Source organism: Lonchura striata, chromosome 5, assembly GCF_050655825.1.
Source record: "Lonchura striata isolate lonStrDom1 chromosome 5, ASM5065582v1, whole genome shotgun sequence".
NCBI classification, from domain to species: Eukaryota; Metazoa; Chordata; class Aves; order Passeriformes; family Estrildidae; genus Lonchura; species Lonchura striata.
In genome coordinates, this window is record NC_140707.1 from 42,791,432 (window position 1) to 42,806,948 (window position 15,517).

Here is a 15,517-nt window from a genome sequence, read left to right on the forward strand (position 1 = left end):
AAAGGTCAGGTGTACCTTTCTAGTACGCAAATACATATACTTGAAGACTTGAAATTTGTTATGGTAATGCTTATCTGGGTTTAGAAACTCTGCAAACTGTGTGACTGCTCATGCTTCTTTGATCATGCAGCCCTTTGGAAAACGTAGCACCTTTGGAAGAACTTTTAAGGTTTTTTTCAAACTGTACACCCACTGAAATAATTCAGGAAACTCTTGTTCTTGTGCATTTATCTTCTATGCATGTATGCAATCTTTTATAAAGTGTTCTACTGTATTATGAAAATAATGATAAAAACTGGTATTCTGAAGTTTTGATATTATATCTTGGGAGTAGAATTCATTTTTTCTGGTTGGGAGGATTTACTAGCTAGATGAATGTATTAGTTATGACCCAATATTAGAGCAAATTACTATGCAATGTATTTAAACATTAAAAACATAATTCTTCTCTCACAAAAATGTTTTGAATTAAAACTAGATGTATTATAATCTTATATGAAGTAATGTAATGCAGTAAATGTTTGGAGTTATGTTCATGAAATGGAGAAGAGAGGATTGCTGCCTTTCCCAGAGATTCTAGGTGGATAAATAACATACAGAAGGAGTGGTATTTCTTTCATAGTTATTTTATAGTTCTGAAGTGGTTGAATCTGCATTAGGAAAAGTTCAAATTATTGGAGGAAAACTAAAGTCCCTTAGCACCTGAATATGCAACAAATATATAAAAGACATTACTCATTATGTATTAAGCTATGATATTCTATAATCTTGAAAGAGAAATATTTAAAAAAGATCCCTTTGCTACAATTTTTCCATGTGCATTTTGTAGCTCCATTGCTAGATTTAACATGTATTTTGACATTGTGTTTGTTTTTACAATATATTTGAGCACTTGTTAGTAATTTATCCACAAAAACTCAGGTATTTTCTATACTTTTTCAAGAAACAGGATAGTTGGATATTTTTGATGCCACTCTGTCTTCATCTTACAAAAAAAATGAGTGTGTGTCAAGTAATTTGTGTCAGGTGTATGCTCCAAATGAAAGTCCATCAATCATTTTTGGCCCTTTAGTGCAATGATTATAATTTCAAAGACGCAGGAGGACATTAAAGATAATGGCTTTTCTGTTGTCTATTATCTCTAACAGACTTCACATAATTATTAACATGTGTTCTCATTTACAAAGAGTGTCAATATTTTGAGTGAATTGCATTTTTTTAACTGAAAGGGATATGCCTGTCAGCAAGTTTTTGTCCATCTAACTAAATGAGGAATTACAATTAATAAATTTCGTGTTTCCGCAAGAAAGGCAGATATTGTAGAAAATGTTGGAAGCTTTGCAGGGTTGAAACACAATGACTGTCTTCAGCTGTCTGCATAAGATAAATAAACAGTGTTCAAACTTAAGCAGAAGTAGTAAAATGCTAGTGCATGCTCATCCGAGGCACTCTCACTTTTTGTATTTTATGCTGTGCTGAGAAAAATAACTGGCATTCCTTGTTTATCACAAAGCCCTGAAGTCATGTAGAATATCAAAATTATCCACATGGTGAATATGTTTAGTAGTTTGTCTTATTTTTGCAGTTCTGATAGGAGTAATGATATCGAGGTAAGTTTCTTACTGGCTCATTCATACCTCCTATTTGAACCTGATAAATTGCCATTTGCGTGTACTTTAAAAAACGGCTAATAGTAGTGGTGTATTTAAGCTAATAAAATTATAAATAGACTTTAAAAAATATAAAGCTATGGTTCATCCATATTGAGGAAAACGTAGTTCAATTTGGCTCTCCCTTGAGTAGGAATATGAGAGATAATGTCTAGTCTTAAGCTTCTGAAATTTCATTGGTAGCTCTTGGAGTGTTTATGCAGAGTGGCTTGAGGGACATACTTTGGCTTCTTGTGCAGGATATTCTTCCTGTGTTTGAACAGGGTTTCAGCAATCCAAACACAGGTCCAGGCTGTTGATTTGTAAAAGTTGGTGAGTGGGAATGGAAGGAAATGCTGTAATATGCAGGACAGCTTTTTAGCTTATGGCTTTTCTTGATAAATTTAAATATTATGGAAGGAATCCATGCATCACTAGGAGGAAAGATTTAGCTTTTAATCACTTAAGTAAACTGAATCTCTTCAGATTTCAGCACCAGCAAGTGTCCTGGACAGAATATAGACATTGCAGTTTGACAAAACTAAACTGCTGTATAGTATTTAATGAAATATATTTCTGGCTACGTTAGAGAAGCGCCTTCTAATGGGAATGACAGAATAACCTATTAGTGTATTGAAGTTTTGGTGTATCTTCACTTTTTAATTAGATTGTAAAGATTTAAAAGATGTAGATGAGACACTTGTGTACAGCAAATCAGCTAACTTAACATGAAAAAATAGAGGGAAGACCCACAGAAATCAAATAATGCTATGGATCAGTGAAGTAAATTAATTATGACCAGCAGTCACAATTTTATCACTAAACCAGAAGATGCTGCATCCATTACAACAATACAGTCATAGTCTGGAGAAGAAACAGGCAGCTGGCAAACCCCACCAGCTGGCACGGCAGCATCAGCTGGCGTCAGCTGGTTTGTAGCTGCTTACCTGTCACTGCCAGCTACAAGCAAGTCCCAATATGCTGAGAGGTGATCAGTGATTTGTCTTTAAAAAGCATAGACTAAATAGTTCAACACTGTCTTTACAAACTTTCCTTTTATTTGCCTTATGTTTTTACTGAACTGAAAAAGTGCTGACTTTTTTGGTGTCTCCTTTCTACTTGGAATTCACACACATATGTAATTCCCCCTTAGTGGCAGAATAACCATAATTTGGGACAAACTTAGTGTCTTTGAAAATTAATTCTCTGTTTTGCTACTGATTATATATTTTAACTGCAAAATCTTTCAAGTTCCACATTGATTCTAAAAATTGATGACAAAATTCCAGTATAATACTTAGTTATAACTATGGGGTTTACGTAGTTTTATGCTCAATGTAAGCTATTTTGTTGTCATGGTCCTCCCTTTTTGCTCTCTAATGAATTACTTATTAGCCTTTGCTTACTTGGTTGAAGCTATTTCAGATAGTCTGCATCTAGCAGATGCCTGGTAATTGTGACCATGTGTAAATTTGTCAGAAATGCATGTGAACATACAGTCAGTTGCCCTTTAAAATCATTAATCTCTGGTTTAACTTTTAAAATTATGCAGGGCTTTCTTTGAGGGGTTTTCTTACAAATTGTTTAGGAGGGAGGTCTTGCTTAGTGATGTCAGCTAGTTTGATCGTATCTGGAGGATATAGTAGCACTTGCAAATACTTCAGTGGAATGATTTCAAATGTCATATTGTCTACAACAGCTATAGTCTGGAAAGGTTTTCCCTCAACCTAGGCATGTCTAATGGAGTTTATGACAACCTATGAATTTGCCCTGAACTAGGTCAGCTTGGTGGTCAGTGAATGCTGTACAATTACGTACTGCTCAAACCTGTAATTATCCCTGTAAGAAGTTAATGTGCTGTGGAGTTCAGCAAATTCATGTAAAGATTCAGAAATGACCATGATAAATGAAGCATCTGCTTATATTTGCTCAGAAGAATCAGTCAACAAGATGTGATGCTTCCACAGTGTTCATTTAAGGTAAATTGGAGCAAAATCATCTTGTCTGCTTGTGTACTCAGGAGATAAAGAGCCTGAATTCTTTGCCATTTGAACAAAACACTTTCCACAGTATTAATTTCTTAATATCCATCATATATGCTGTACATATAGGCAGAAAAATCTCTCAGGATAGATTTTTTTCAAATTTTGGCAGAAAATATGCACTATCTACTTTAACATAAGTTTATTATTGAGTACCTACAAGAGGGACCTAAAATATCTATCAGATCTTTGTTGAAGAGAGCATTTGTTCCAACTCGTGCATGTATGATCCAATTTCAGTACTCTAAATAAGCATTCTAACTTCACATTTTCACATGAAAATGTCAGTATTGTTTCTCTTTTTCCTGTATTTGTCAAAAAATTTAGTTTTTTATGGATGAGTGACTAAGTATTTTCATAGGTAAAATCACATAAAATACAGGTAGAAAGCATTTTTGTGAGTTAGTATAAATTCTCAGTTAACTGTCTCTAATTTGAGCATCTATGTTTTTAATATTATTAAATGTCCAAATGTAAGTGCCACCTTTAATTTAAATAATAAAATTAAATTTGGAGAAGTATAGATTAAATATTGTTCAAATACTAAGAATATAAATTTAGAGAAAACACAGCTATTAGTTTTAATCTTGCATAGGTGTTAGTATTTTTAATAGTTTTTGTACATCAGCACTATGAAGTAAGCCATCTGCTTGGATCTGAACCTTTTGTATTTTTGAAGAACTTGTGTCTGTATTGCATTTTGTGATGTGCTCCTGTCATATCTTCTGTACCAAATAAATCAAAATCACAAATACCAATAGCGCAGACATTGTGGGAAATAGTTTTTTTTAAATTTCTGTCATCTGAGCTACACGTTTTCTCTTCTTTATACCTAATGTCAACCAAGTAAAATAACATTAAGGTTTCCCTTCTTCCTCTTTCTTCTTTTCCCCCTAAACTGACATCAGAAAATATTGCAGTCTGAATGTCAGTATATTATACTATCAAATATCTGTACCCAAATGTGAAAAAAATCCTGAAATCCCTGGGGAGTGTCAACAGTGTGGAATAAGCACATTGAGACATGAGCAAAAGAAATGCTTTGAGTAGTATCCAGTGTTCCAGAAGTAGTGTTGAGAGGGCATAAAAAGACAGTTCTTCAATTCTGCTTGGTGAGGAATTGATTCTTTGCTGAAAAAAATAGACATAAGCCCATTTACACTAAAATGTAAACTACCAGACAAACTAAGGAACTTGTGATGTACTCAGTGTCTTTAATAGTTCCTAAAATATCATTTAAAGAAAAAGAGGGGAAAAAACATATTCCAGAATAAGTATTTGATGTGCCTTTCTCTTTTCCTGCGTAATAGCATTCTACAAGTAGGAGGTGATGTTCTTTAGTAGACCTGGCGAGAATTCAGTCTTATAATTAATTTTTTAAGGAGCAGAGCACAAAGATAAGATTAAGGTCTTACTACCACATTTAGTTAATAAAAGGGTTTGATATTTGGAGTAACATTGAATTCAATTCATAAATTAGCTTCTGTTATAAAAGTGACTGAATCCTTTGTAGAGTGTTTTCTCGATCTCAGATCATTTTTCATCACCTTTCTAGATTATCAAATTGCTGGATGGAAAACGATCTCAAACTGTAGGAATTTTAATATCGAGTTTGCACTTGGAGATGAAGGATATTCAACAAGGTAAGTATTTCTTAACGCTTAATGTATTGTACTTGCATGGATATTTTATCATAGCCCTCAGAAAATTTCTGACAGTTCAGAATGCGTTTTGGAAGGTCTTCTAAACTACCAGAAGAATAATTATTCCAATATATTCCAGTATATGTAAAAGTTTCACCTGAAAGCTAGAATTGAATTTAGATACAACTCTTTCTGTTCTTTACAGTTAACATAACACTTTCAGTACAGTATTTTCATTTTCCTCCCCTGCAGTTCCCTACGTTTTCTAAAGCAAGTCGTCCACCAACAGGAATTAAATGGAGGGCTTATGTGTAAATCTTTTGGGCTTCAAACAGACAGTCAGTATGTTTTAATATTTACATTTTGCTTTATTAACAGTATAAGAAGTACATCCCAAACTGATGTGACTGTGTAAGAAGGAGAATTACTGGATGGCATTTTTCAAAGTATGGGGCTAGTCAGTTGTAAATTCCATTACTGGTAGAAATTATTTGAGTTTGCCAATGCAACTGTAGAGAAATACAGATTTTTCAGAACACTGGGGTGATTGAGAGTCTGCTTATGTTCTGGATTTAAAAAGATATTGTTTAAGGATATTGTTTATTTCTTTTTCACATTAAGAAAAGGAAAATATTCACCATTTAAAACAACTGCTGGAACAACTCAAGTTGATGTCTCCTTTTTTGCTATTGTTTTCCCTCCATCACATGCAAATACTGGGTAGGGTGTTGAGATGCTGCTGGCATTGATTATTATTAATTTCAAAAGAGCCTTTGAGCATGTAGCACTTTAAAAGCACAAGGGCTTACAGATGTCTCTTGGGATGCAGAGGAATAAGGAAAAGAAGGAATAACTTCGTGCCTGCCAGTATTGTGTGAAAGGTATCAGAATGAAATGGGAAAAAAAACCAGTATTACTAAAGGTCTGAATAATTTGCTGGCAGAAGTGTCAGCAGCATAGGGATAGGATAGAAGCTTTATTACAAAATCTGGGTGTTCTTAAGGATCTTCAGAGATTGGTTTTCTTTTTATTTTCCATGTCATGGTGTTCTACTAAAATAGGGTATCTCTGTCTCTCTCAGTTGTTTGCTGTACTTGTGTAGCTTTTGAAATCTTCTGGCCAATTTGTATCAAATCTAAGAGAATATAGTGACCCGAATATTTGTGTATATATCCAATAGCATTTTTAGCTTGAGTCAGCAGTGCACTTTTGAATCACATGTACCAGTTGTCCCCTTGGCTGTGTTTGCATTGCAGAGCTGTCTCAGAGTGCAAAAGCATGCTTCAGAATCAGATTAAACGAGGTTTGCTTAAGGAGCATGCTATCAGTCTCCGTGTATAGCAGTCTCTAAATTCCCCAGGATCAGATCACACAGATAGTTCAAAGTCCCTGAAACATACATAGTGTGAAATGTTGCTGTCTACCAATCCATTTCTAAATAAGACAACACTACTTTCAATTGTAGACTTAGCTAATGCAGACCTACAAGTTTGATGAAAATTAAGAGTGTAGAAGAAAGACACCAAAACAAGTGCTGTCACTGAAGAAAAGTTTGGAACTCATCGCCCTTTCTTGTCTGAGGTAGTAAATGACTGGCCTGTCACCACATGTGTTGCTCAAGGCAGCAATAGGATATGCTGCTTCTTGCTTATGGAAACAGCTAGAAACTCCCATCAGGATTTGGGAATACCATTAGTGGAACTTTTTAAAAAATATACTAACAAAGCAGTCTGACTGATTTTAATCAAAATATGTGTTCAGAGACTATGTAGGATGAAAAACTGGTTCACAAAACTCAGGGAAAACATCGTTCTGTAGAGAGGACCTTTAGAAATGTGTATTACTCTGAAGACAACAGTAGAATTATGCTTGTTTCTGTTTTAATGTCTGTTAATTCCATAGTATTTTGTGTAATTTAAATTCTGCGGCCTATCCCGCCCCTCAGCAGACAAATTATTTGAAGACTGCTGTAATCAGTGCACGGATGAAAAAAAATTATAATAGGCTAAATGGTGCATGACAACACTTAACCAAAAAAAGCATGTAATCATTGGGTCATGAATGTCAACTTTTTTTCTTTAAAGTGGAGTTGAAAAGAGCTATCTCTAACATACAAATTAAGCATTCATCTCTTTTTTCATGCCAATTTCCATGGCATAATTCAGTACATGAAAAACAGGGAAAAGTTAATAGCCTTCGACCACTTACAACAGAGAATGTAGATATATGAAGCAAAAGAAAGTCAGAAGTGAAAAAAAATCTAATTTTTATTTCAAGTTTTTATGACCATGTTTGTTGTAAAGTCATGTACAAATGAATGTATGGTCTATGTGTGGTATATTGGTTAGTCTACCTTCGGCAGCAGTTATAGAATACAGGTGGAGAAATTCTCAGATGGACTGCCCTGTGCATACAGATGAGTGCAGAATTGTAGAGAAGACAAAAGTAACCACAAGAAAAATTGCATCGTCCTTTAAAATAGTGTGAAATTTCTGCATCCATAGGCTTATCCTCTCAAATCAAAGTACATAGCTTCACAGCATATTCCATAGATAACTCAACAGTGCAAAACAAGCAAGTGACTATATCTGGCATCCAGATGTTTGAGTTTGCATTTGATAATGCGCCAGCCACCACACTTCAGGAGGGGGATTTCCCACACATGTTTGTTTAAGAGAATGAAGTTCATCCTTTGCAATTAAGTTTATATCCATACTGCTTCTGAGCACATCCTAAGGAGAAGACAGCGTAAAACTAAATAATTATTTTGGGTAGTGTTAGTGTTACATGATGCACAGGGAAGGTTAGTATTGTCATGCTGCACCTGTCCTAATACTCAGTTTTTTCTTCAGTGGGAGAGAACAAATCCTGGTACTTCAGTGTTCTGAGCACTGTTGAATCTGGTACTGGTGAGAGCAATAAAGTTTCTGTTAATATTACCCATTTCCTGAGCAGAAGAAGCAGGCAGAAAATCTGTCTGACTCAGTATGCTCTATAGGATCTGTATATTGAAAAGACAAATAGCAGCAGTCAAATTGTGCATAGGTTTAGAATTATTTTTAAGGCTGCTTCTCTGCATTTTAAAAAACCTTTATAACAAGACATGAGGAATAGCAGAGATCACTTGTTAGGTATACTTTAAGCGTCCACACTTAGAGAAGTACTCTCCATTTCATATCAATCCATTTCGGTCTTTTCCTATCATTGTTCAGCTGAAATACGACAACTTGAGAGACAAACTTGTGGATCAGCACTATTTATGTGGTTTTACTGTTGAAATACTACAATTCCCTCTACAGTGAGGTGTTTCAATTTTGCTTGTAATGGGAAATGCTGATTATAGCTGTATGCGAAAATACTATGTGGGTCCTTGTCCCAGCCTTTTACAGGACAATATTCTTCTCACTGAGATAGTTCCAAAATAGTAGCTGGCAATAGCAGTGCACTGGAAAACACATAATAATACTCCTTTCTGCAGTGTATATCATCTGTACTGGCTTTCCATGAGCTACGGGGATCCTTGTTCAAGAGTTAACTGGCAAAATTGTGGGACAGCCCATATGAAAACTTTTAGTTACAGAAAATGGGATGTAGATAAAATGTAGATGTCTTATGTTCAAAAGAGCAATTCTCCCAAATTCCTCCCTACATTCATAGTACCTGCATTTTTCCACTAATATTGTAGAGCACCAGAAGTTCTGCTCCTTTACACTGAGGAAATATTTCAATGTCAAATATTGCTGATTGCTGTCAGAGCACATTAACTAGATGGCCTGCTGGTATACATGCTGGTATATTTTCTATGGGACTAAATCTTTGAAATATGGTATATCACATCAGATGTAGAGTTAACAGCTTTTTGTACCCATTGTGGTGGTAAAGTGCAGTATATTCCCTTCAACTGCGGACTTCACTGGTACATTTTCCAAAACCATGATAGCTGTGCTGTAGCACTACAATGCTGACAGAAAACAGCCTATATGAAAAAGGGGAGAACTTAACATTTATCCTTAGCAGAGAAATTATTTCTAATGCTTAAAGTGAAGCATCTAACTGGTTTCCTTCAACTTTGTGATTTCCCTTTCACTTCAGCATACAGGAGTAAAAAATTGGAAGAATGTGAACAGTAGATTAACCCAACTGATGATCAGTCTAATAACCATTTGATTCAGTATTATATTCTAATCATCCTGGGATGGCTCTAATAAGAGCCCATAGAAGGTTTTATAAATAGGTTTGCATTGTCTTAGTGCAAGTTATGCCTTATGCCACACCTAAACTGTTGCTTCAAAGTTTTGTGACTTTCCCACCTATCCAAAATATTACATGCATGTATTCTATATATTTTGTATACTATGCATGAAATATAAAGATCACTGCATACCCATCTCAGAAGCTGGGAAACAATTTTATTTAAAATTAAGTGTTTTTTTCTTTTTTGGGAAAATTCACAACATACATTTTTATGAATCTGTTTTAGACATCCATTGCATGTGGGTAGGTTAACATTAGTGCCAGAGTCTTTTGTTCATGACTTCTTGCAAGATTCAAGCTTTCTTAGTTTTATAAACCTCCATTGTGCCCATGGTGCTTCTTTATTTTATATTTTTTTGTGCTGCTTGGCAATTAATACTGGAGAAAACCTTTAAATAAGTTGATAACATACCAATTTATCAGAAGCAAATCAGAGGGATCTGGATATTGCAGTCAGTTTTGCCAAATATTTAACAGTCATTGTCTAATTGACTAGGTCAGTCACAATTTTATTTAAATTTCCCAATGACAGGATGCATGTTCCTATGAAATCAAGCCCTACTCAATAGAATGCAGTACCTAAAACAACTAAGTACTTCCAGGTCAAATAAATGGAGCTTTGGCAAGCTCCTTTTATTTAAATAACATACTTTTGTTTTATCATTTGGGAGCAGTTAAGATGATTCCTTCATATTTCATAGTCTAATTGTCACATTAAATGGTTTGATACTGGTGAGTCTATGTAAGCTCTGTCAGCAGGACTTAAATCCTGATTTAGCCAAAATGTGTTTAGTAGGAGTGAGGCTGTATATCAGATTCAGCCTTAAGACTGTTGGTATTTAAGCTTATTTAGAGGAGGTAAGTATATTCTCAGCTTTTTTTTTGCTTTACATTTTTTAATTGATCAGAATATGTGAAAAATCTGTGCAGCTGGGAATCCATTAGATTCATTTTTTAGAAGCTAGTATGTTAAAAAACTTTGGTACAAGTTTATATTTGAAAAAATGTTCTTAGTGTGTGAAATGTAGCTGGCAAGTATTTTTATGTGTGCCTGTTAGTTTGAATGCATGATGCTGATCTGTTTTTTGTCCTAGCTGACGGTTATTATATCCTAATGGGTGCAACTCTGCACTAATGATCCTTGTGTATATAAATTCTTCTTCTTGTGAGCAGACACCATAGGCAACATAAAAATGTTTGCCTCAATTTCCCTGCAAAAAAGGATCTCAGAAACCAGACTTGGCCAAGTAACAGATTTTTTAAAGGTAGAGCAACCCAATAAAATTACCAGCTTTTCACAGCATGAGTCTACTTCCTTCTGACATATTGTGAGGTGTAGGTGAAATATTCTAACTGAATTGACAGTGTAAGGAAGACAGCTAACTAGAAAGCAAGATGAAAGTAAAAACCACCGATGATGATTGATATTGTAATAGCTATTAATTGTTTTGGAGCCTCTTTTGTGGATTTGTGATACTTCATCTATATTACTTACACTTACCTAAGCTGGATATAATGAGATTTAATGTAGTAAAGTATCATGGTTAAATTCACTGTATCAGGAAGAGCTTTTTGGAAAGCATACCAAGGTTTGTATTAATCGTGATGAAGTTAATATACATATGATTAAAAGTGAGGGTTTTTTTTCATGGAAAAATTAAAAAGCTTTTGTTCCTTTAAGTGAAAATCAAAATAATTACTTTCTTTGATCTAGTGCAGTGGGTCTTTTTAAGCTGCCCCCATTCAAGCTAATTTACACAGAATACTGTGAATGTATTTGCACATGCCATATTTTAATAAGAAGAATATTAAGACATCTGTGAATTTGGAGACTTCTTCCAGCTTTTCAAAATCAATGCTTTTTTTAAAATAAAGTGGACCAATCTTCATAAATTTGCATGTTTTCATTTTTGTCTTCTGCTCCGAATGTGCATGGCATTCAGTTCAATCAGTTCTAATTGAAAAAAAGAAGGGCTAAGACATTAAAATGTTTAAAGATTAAATAAAGGAGGTTATGTGGATTTTGGCAGTACTTCTGACTTACTGAGATTGTTTCTCTACATACATTGACATCCTAGAGATGGCTTGATGTATGGCTTGATTTTTAACTGCAATTGTCTGTGCATTCATTGCTAATAATAGCAGTACAGGTTGTATAGCAAGTAAATCAGAAAATATTTTCTGAGTACTTTTATACAATTACATGCTCTCTCCAAGAGAGAAAATAACTCTTGTCAATATCTAATTAATTATTATTAATTCTATTTTAAATGTGGTTTAGCAGATTATATTTCATTAGTTTTATTACAAACACTTTTTATCATGTAGCTTCAAAACAATGCTGATTTGTTAGATCTGATGTTGAGTATAGAAACATGAATAGCATAATAGAACATTAAAAACTACTTTGTGACTCTGGTGCCATTTTGGTGTCAAATATCTGGCTAAAATATTCAGCTAAGTGTGTAACACTTGATATTCTTATTACAGTGGGTTTTTATCCAACTACTTCCTGTCATCATAATAGATCTGTACATAAAAATTTTGACTATCAATTAGATGCTTTGCATTTCTAGTACAACTTTAAATTGCCTCCAATAAGTTGCTTTTTCTAGATAGCTCTGGACAAGTAAATTTTTCCTTGTAAGCAAATCTCAGAATATGCTAAAATAGGATAAAAGTTAAACCACAAGGGCAAGTTTCTGAACTCAGTATGCATGTTGTTAATCTTAACAAATATATTGGACTGTGAAACCAGTTTTCCAAGAGATTTTCCATCTCTTAGGTTCTTTTGAAATTTTATTAGATGATGCAGAAGATAGTGCAACTCTTGGAACTGTCTTGCAGAGAGATAAGAGAGAATCTCATAAATTCAAATGCTGAGGAGTTTTTTTTAAAACAAAGATTTTTGTCAATGTCAGTGGTTCAGGCTTTACATTTTGTTGCAGTCTTGAGGGTTTTGAATCTTTCCAGTAAGACAAAAATGGTTGGAAATGTTGCTTTTTTTATTTATACTGTCTTCTGTGTAATTCTTCTAACCTAAGTGTAATGTCAACAGATGGAATAATAATTGACAGGCAGAATTTTAAAGCATTCTAAATGTCATTGGACCTTTTAATAAAATTAATTAGCCTGCCACAGAGAAAATTTACTAGCCTGCTGGTTAATTTCACAATGTAAAATCATGGGGTAGGTGGTAGAGCAGGCGAAAGCTTATTACTTTTAAATAATTATTTAAAGATGTGTGCCATGCCCCTTTCAAACATGCATTTGTAATGCAGCAAGAGCTTTTAAAATCCTCTAAGTTCATAAGCAGTCAAGGATCATTTGAGTAAATATAATGTAGTTGAATTAAAAGTTATCACATAGTAGCTAATAACGTCTCACTGGTTATGTGCTTGATTCTTTCGGGGTTAATGTTCTCAGTAATATATAAGCATAAGTCATGAGTTCAAAAATTGTGCCTAGTCCCCTTATGAATTTTGAGGAAAAGCTAGTTTTAGAAAATTTAAACATCCAGAGCTACTTCCATTCCACTGTGCATCTCCCAGCTTACTGGAATTAAACATTAGAGTGTGTTAGAAAGCACCATGAAGCAATCCCATTTAGTTTTCAGAAGAGTTCCAGCACCAATTTTCCAATACCAAGAGTTTCCAGTATCAATACCAATAGCCTAAATTGTATGGGATTTGCAAATATTGGAAACACCTATGTCATATACTCCAAATGCATTAATATTTGGAACTAAGATAGGAAACATTTTGAGAGTTCTCAGTTTTAGTTATGAAGCATAATTAATCACTGAAGAGTGTACTGCATGTGTGTCTATGTGGTGTTGGAAAGGATTTATCTGTGAATTGTCATGTGGACAGTTTTCTATTGGATAAAGCTAACTTAAATGTGAACTTGTAGAAGATAACTTAAAAACTGTAGCACAGTCTTTTCTGCTTGCAAATTTATAGCTTGCAAACTTTGAAAGTTTGTCTGCTTATCTGCTTACCAAGATTGCTAATTCCTAGGCAAGCATAGCTCACTGGTTTCCTGTGCACACAGGGAGACCTAAATACCCTCACTCTCAATTCCTTCCTATCCAGCCTTCTAAGCTAACATGAAATCTGTGCTGTTTGTTTTCTGGTATCAGTTGTTCTCATGTTCTCTTGCCTGGCCAGCTACACAATCAGCTGGCTGCTTGACTGGTCACATCTTTGGCTGCTGATTATATTGGAGAGAAAAAGTAGAACTCTACTCTCCTGAGATAGAGTTTATAGTTCTTGCAGGAGTGCTGTGATTTGACATCAGAACAAAAATGAAATGCTGAGGAAAAAAAAATTAACTGGAAACATATATGTCCTGTATCTAGGTTAGAACCCTGTGGTACATTTTTCAGGAAAAAGAACCGAAGTCTTGATTTACGTTTTACAGTGTCTAATTTGTGTTTGTATTCTATACAGCTATATTGTGTGTTGATGACTCTGTAGTAGATCTGGAGACACTGGAAGCCCTATATGAAAATGTAAGTAAAGGTGGGGTAAAAATGTGGTTTATCACCAAAGTATTTTGTATACAGACTTCCGGCTGCTCAGGGAGCTAGTGAGTTCCCTGAGAAAATGCTTATGAAGGTTCTGGGGTCCATCAGTGCAGATTATTTTTCAAAATACCACCTTTATGAAGGGCAGACATAGGAGCAGGCTGTTCCTAAATTTAAGAATTCAAGCAGATGAAGAAGAAGGTTGTCCTGTCTGAGCTGGCATTTCCTTTGGAGCCAAGGCAAAAACGAATGTGTATGCCCAGTGGAGGCAAGGTCAGGTGCTGTAGGAGAAATACAGAGATGCTACTTGCCACTCTAAGGAGAAAATTTGCACAGCCAAAGCTCACTTGGAGTTGAAGCTGAACAGAACTATGGAGGACAATAAAAAGAGGTTTTTTAAAATATATTAATGGCAAAAGGCAGTATAAAAATAATATCAGCTGGTTGCAGGATGAGGATGGCCACTTCACAAACAGGGACATAGACAAAGAGATGTTTAATGCTAATCTAATGCTTTCTTCACCTCCGTCTTCAACACTGATGATGGGCTGAAGGGCTCCCAGTGCCTTGAGCTGGATGACCATGACTGTGAGATTGATCAACTCCCAGTCAATTCTGAACTTGTGGGATGTGCTGCTCCAGCTGGATCCCTATATGTCTATGGGGCCTGGTGGAATTCATCCAAGAATATTCAAAGATCTGGGTCATGTCATTATAAGGCCTTTTCTTGATGATTTTTGAAGGCTCTTGGGAATTTGGAGAGGTCCCAGTCAACTGGAAGTGTTTGGACAATGTTCTCAGGCACATGGTGTGATTCTTGACGTGTCCTGTGCAGGCCCAGGAGTTGTACTCAACAATCCCTTTCAGCTCAACATCTTTGGTAATTCTATGACCAAAGGAAGCCAGCTGATGTAATCTTTTTGGATTTCAGTAAAGATGCCGATGCTATCTCCCACAATATCCTCTTGGATAAAATGTCCATCAGACACAATTGGATAAACACATCATGTGGTGGGTGAACAATTGATTCATGGGTTAGGTGTAAAGAGTTATAATGAATGGGGTCAGGCATCAGACTGGTGACCTGTCACTAGGGGCATTCTGCAGGGCTCTATCCTTAGCCCTTTGCTGTTCAACATCTTCATTAGCAACTTGGATGCAGGACTGGAATGTGTATTGGTATAGGTAAGTTTGATGATGATCCTAAATTGGGAGGAGCCATTGACTCCATTGAAGGCAAAGAGGCCCTGACAAATCAGAGGGTTGTGCAATTACTGCATGAAGTTTAAAAGAAAGCAAGTGACAGATTCTGCACCTGGAATGGGGCAACTCTGGGGAGTGAAACACTGGAGAGAAATGGGCATGGGGGTCCTGGTCCATGGCAAGCGGAACAGAGTCAGC

The 15,517-nt window shown here is 35.3% G+C and overlaps 1 protein-coding gene across 8 annotated transcripts in view; it reads left to right on the top strand.

Moving 5' to 3' along the window:
* The window catches only part of FMN1 (formin 1), a 171,803-nt gene that overhangs the window by 93,578 nt on the left and 62,708 nt on the right, over window positions 1-15,517 (top strand). For all 8 annotated transcript variants that reach the window (XM_077784075.2, XM_021539271.3, XM_021539276.3 and 5 more), the window contains 2 exons: window positions 5,247-5,334; window positions 14,040-14,101. In XM_077784075.2, the coding sequence (XP_077640201.1) occupies window positions 5,247-5,334; window positions 14,040-14,101 (150 nt within the window). The remainder of the gene's footprint in view (window positions 1-5,246; window positions 5,335-14,039; window positions 14,102-15,517) is intronic.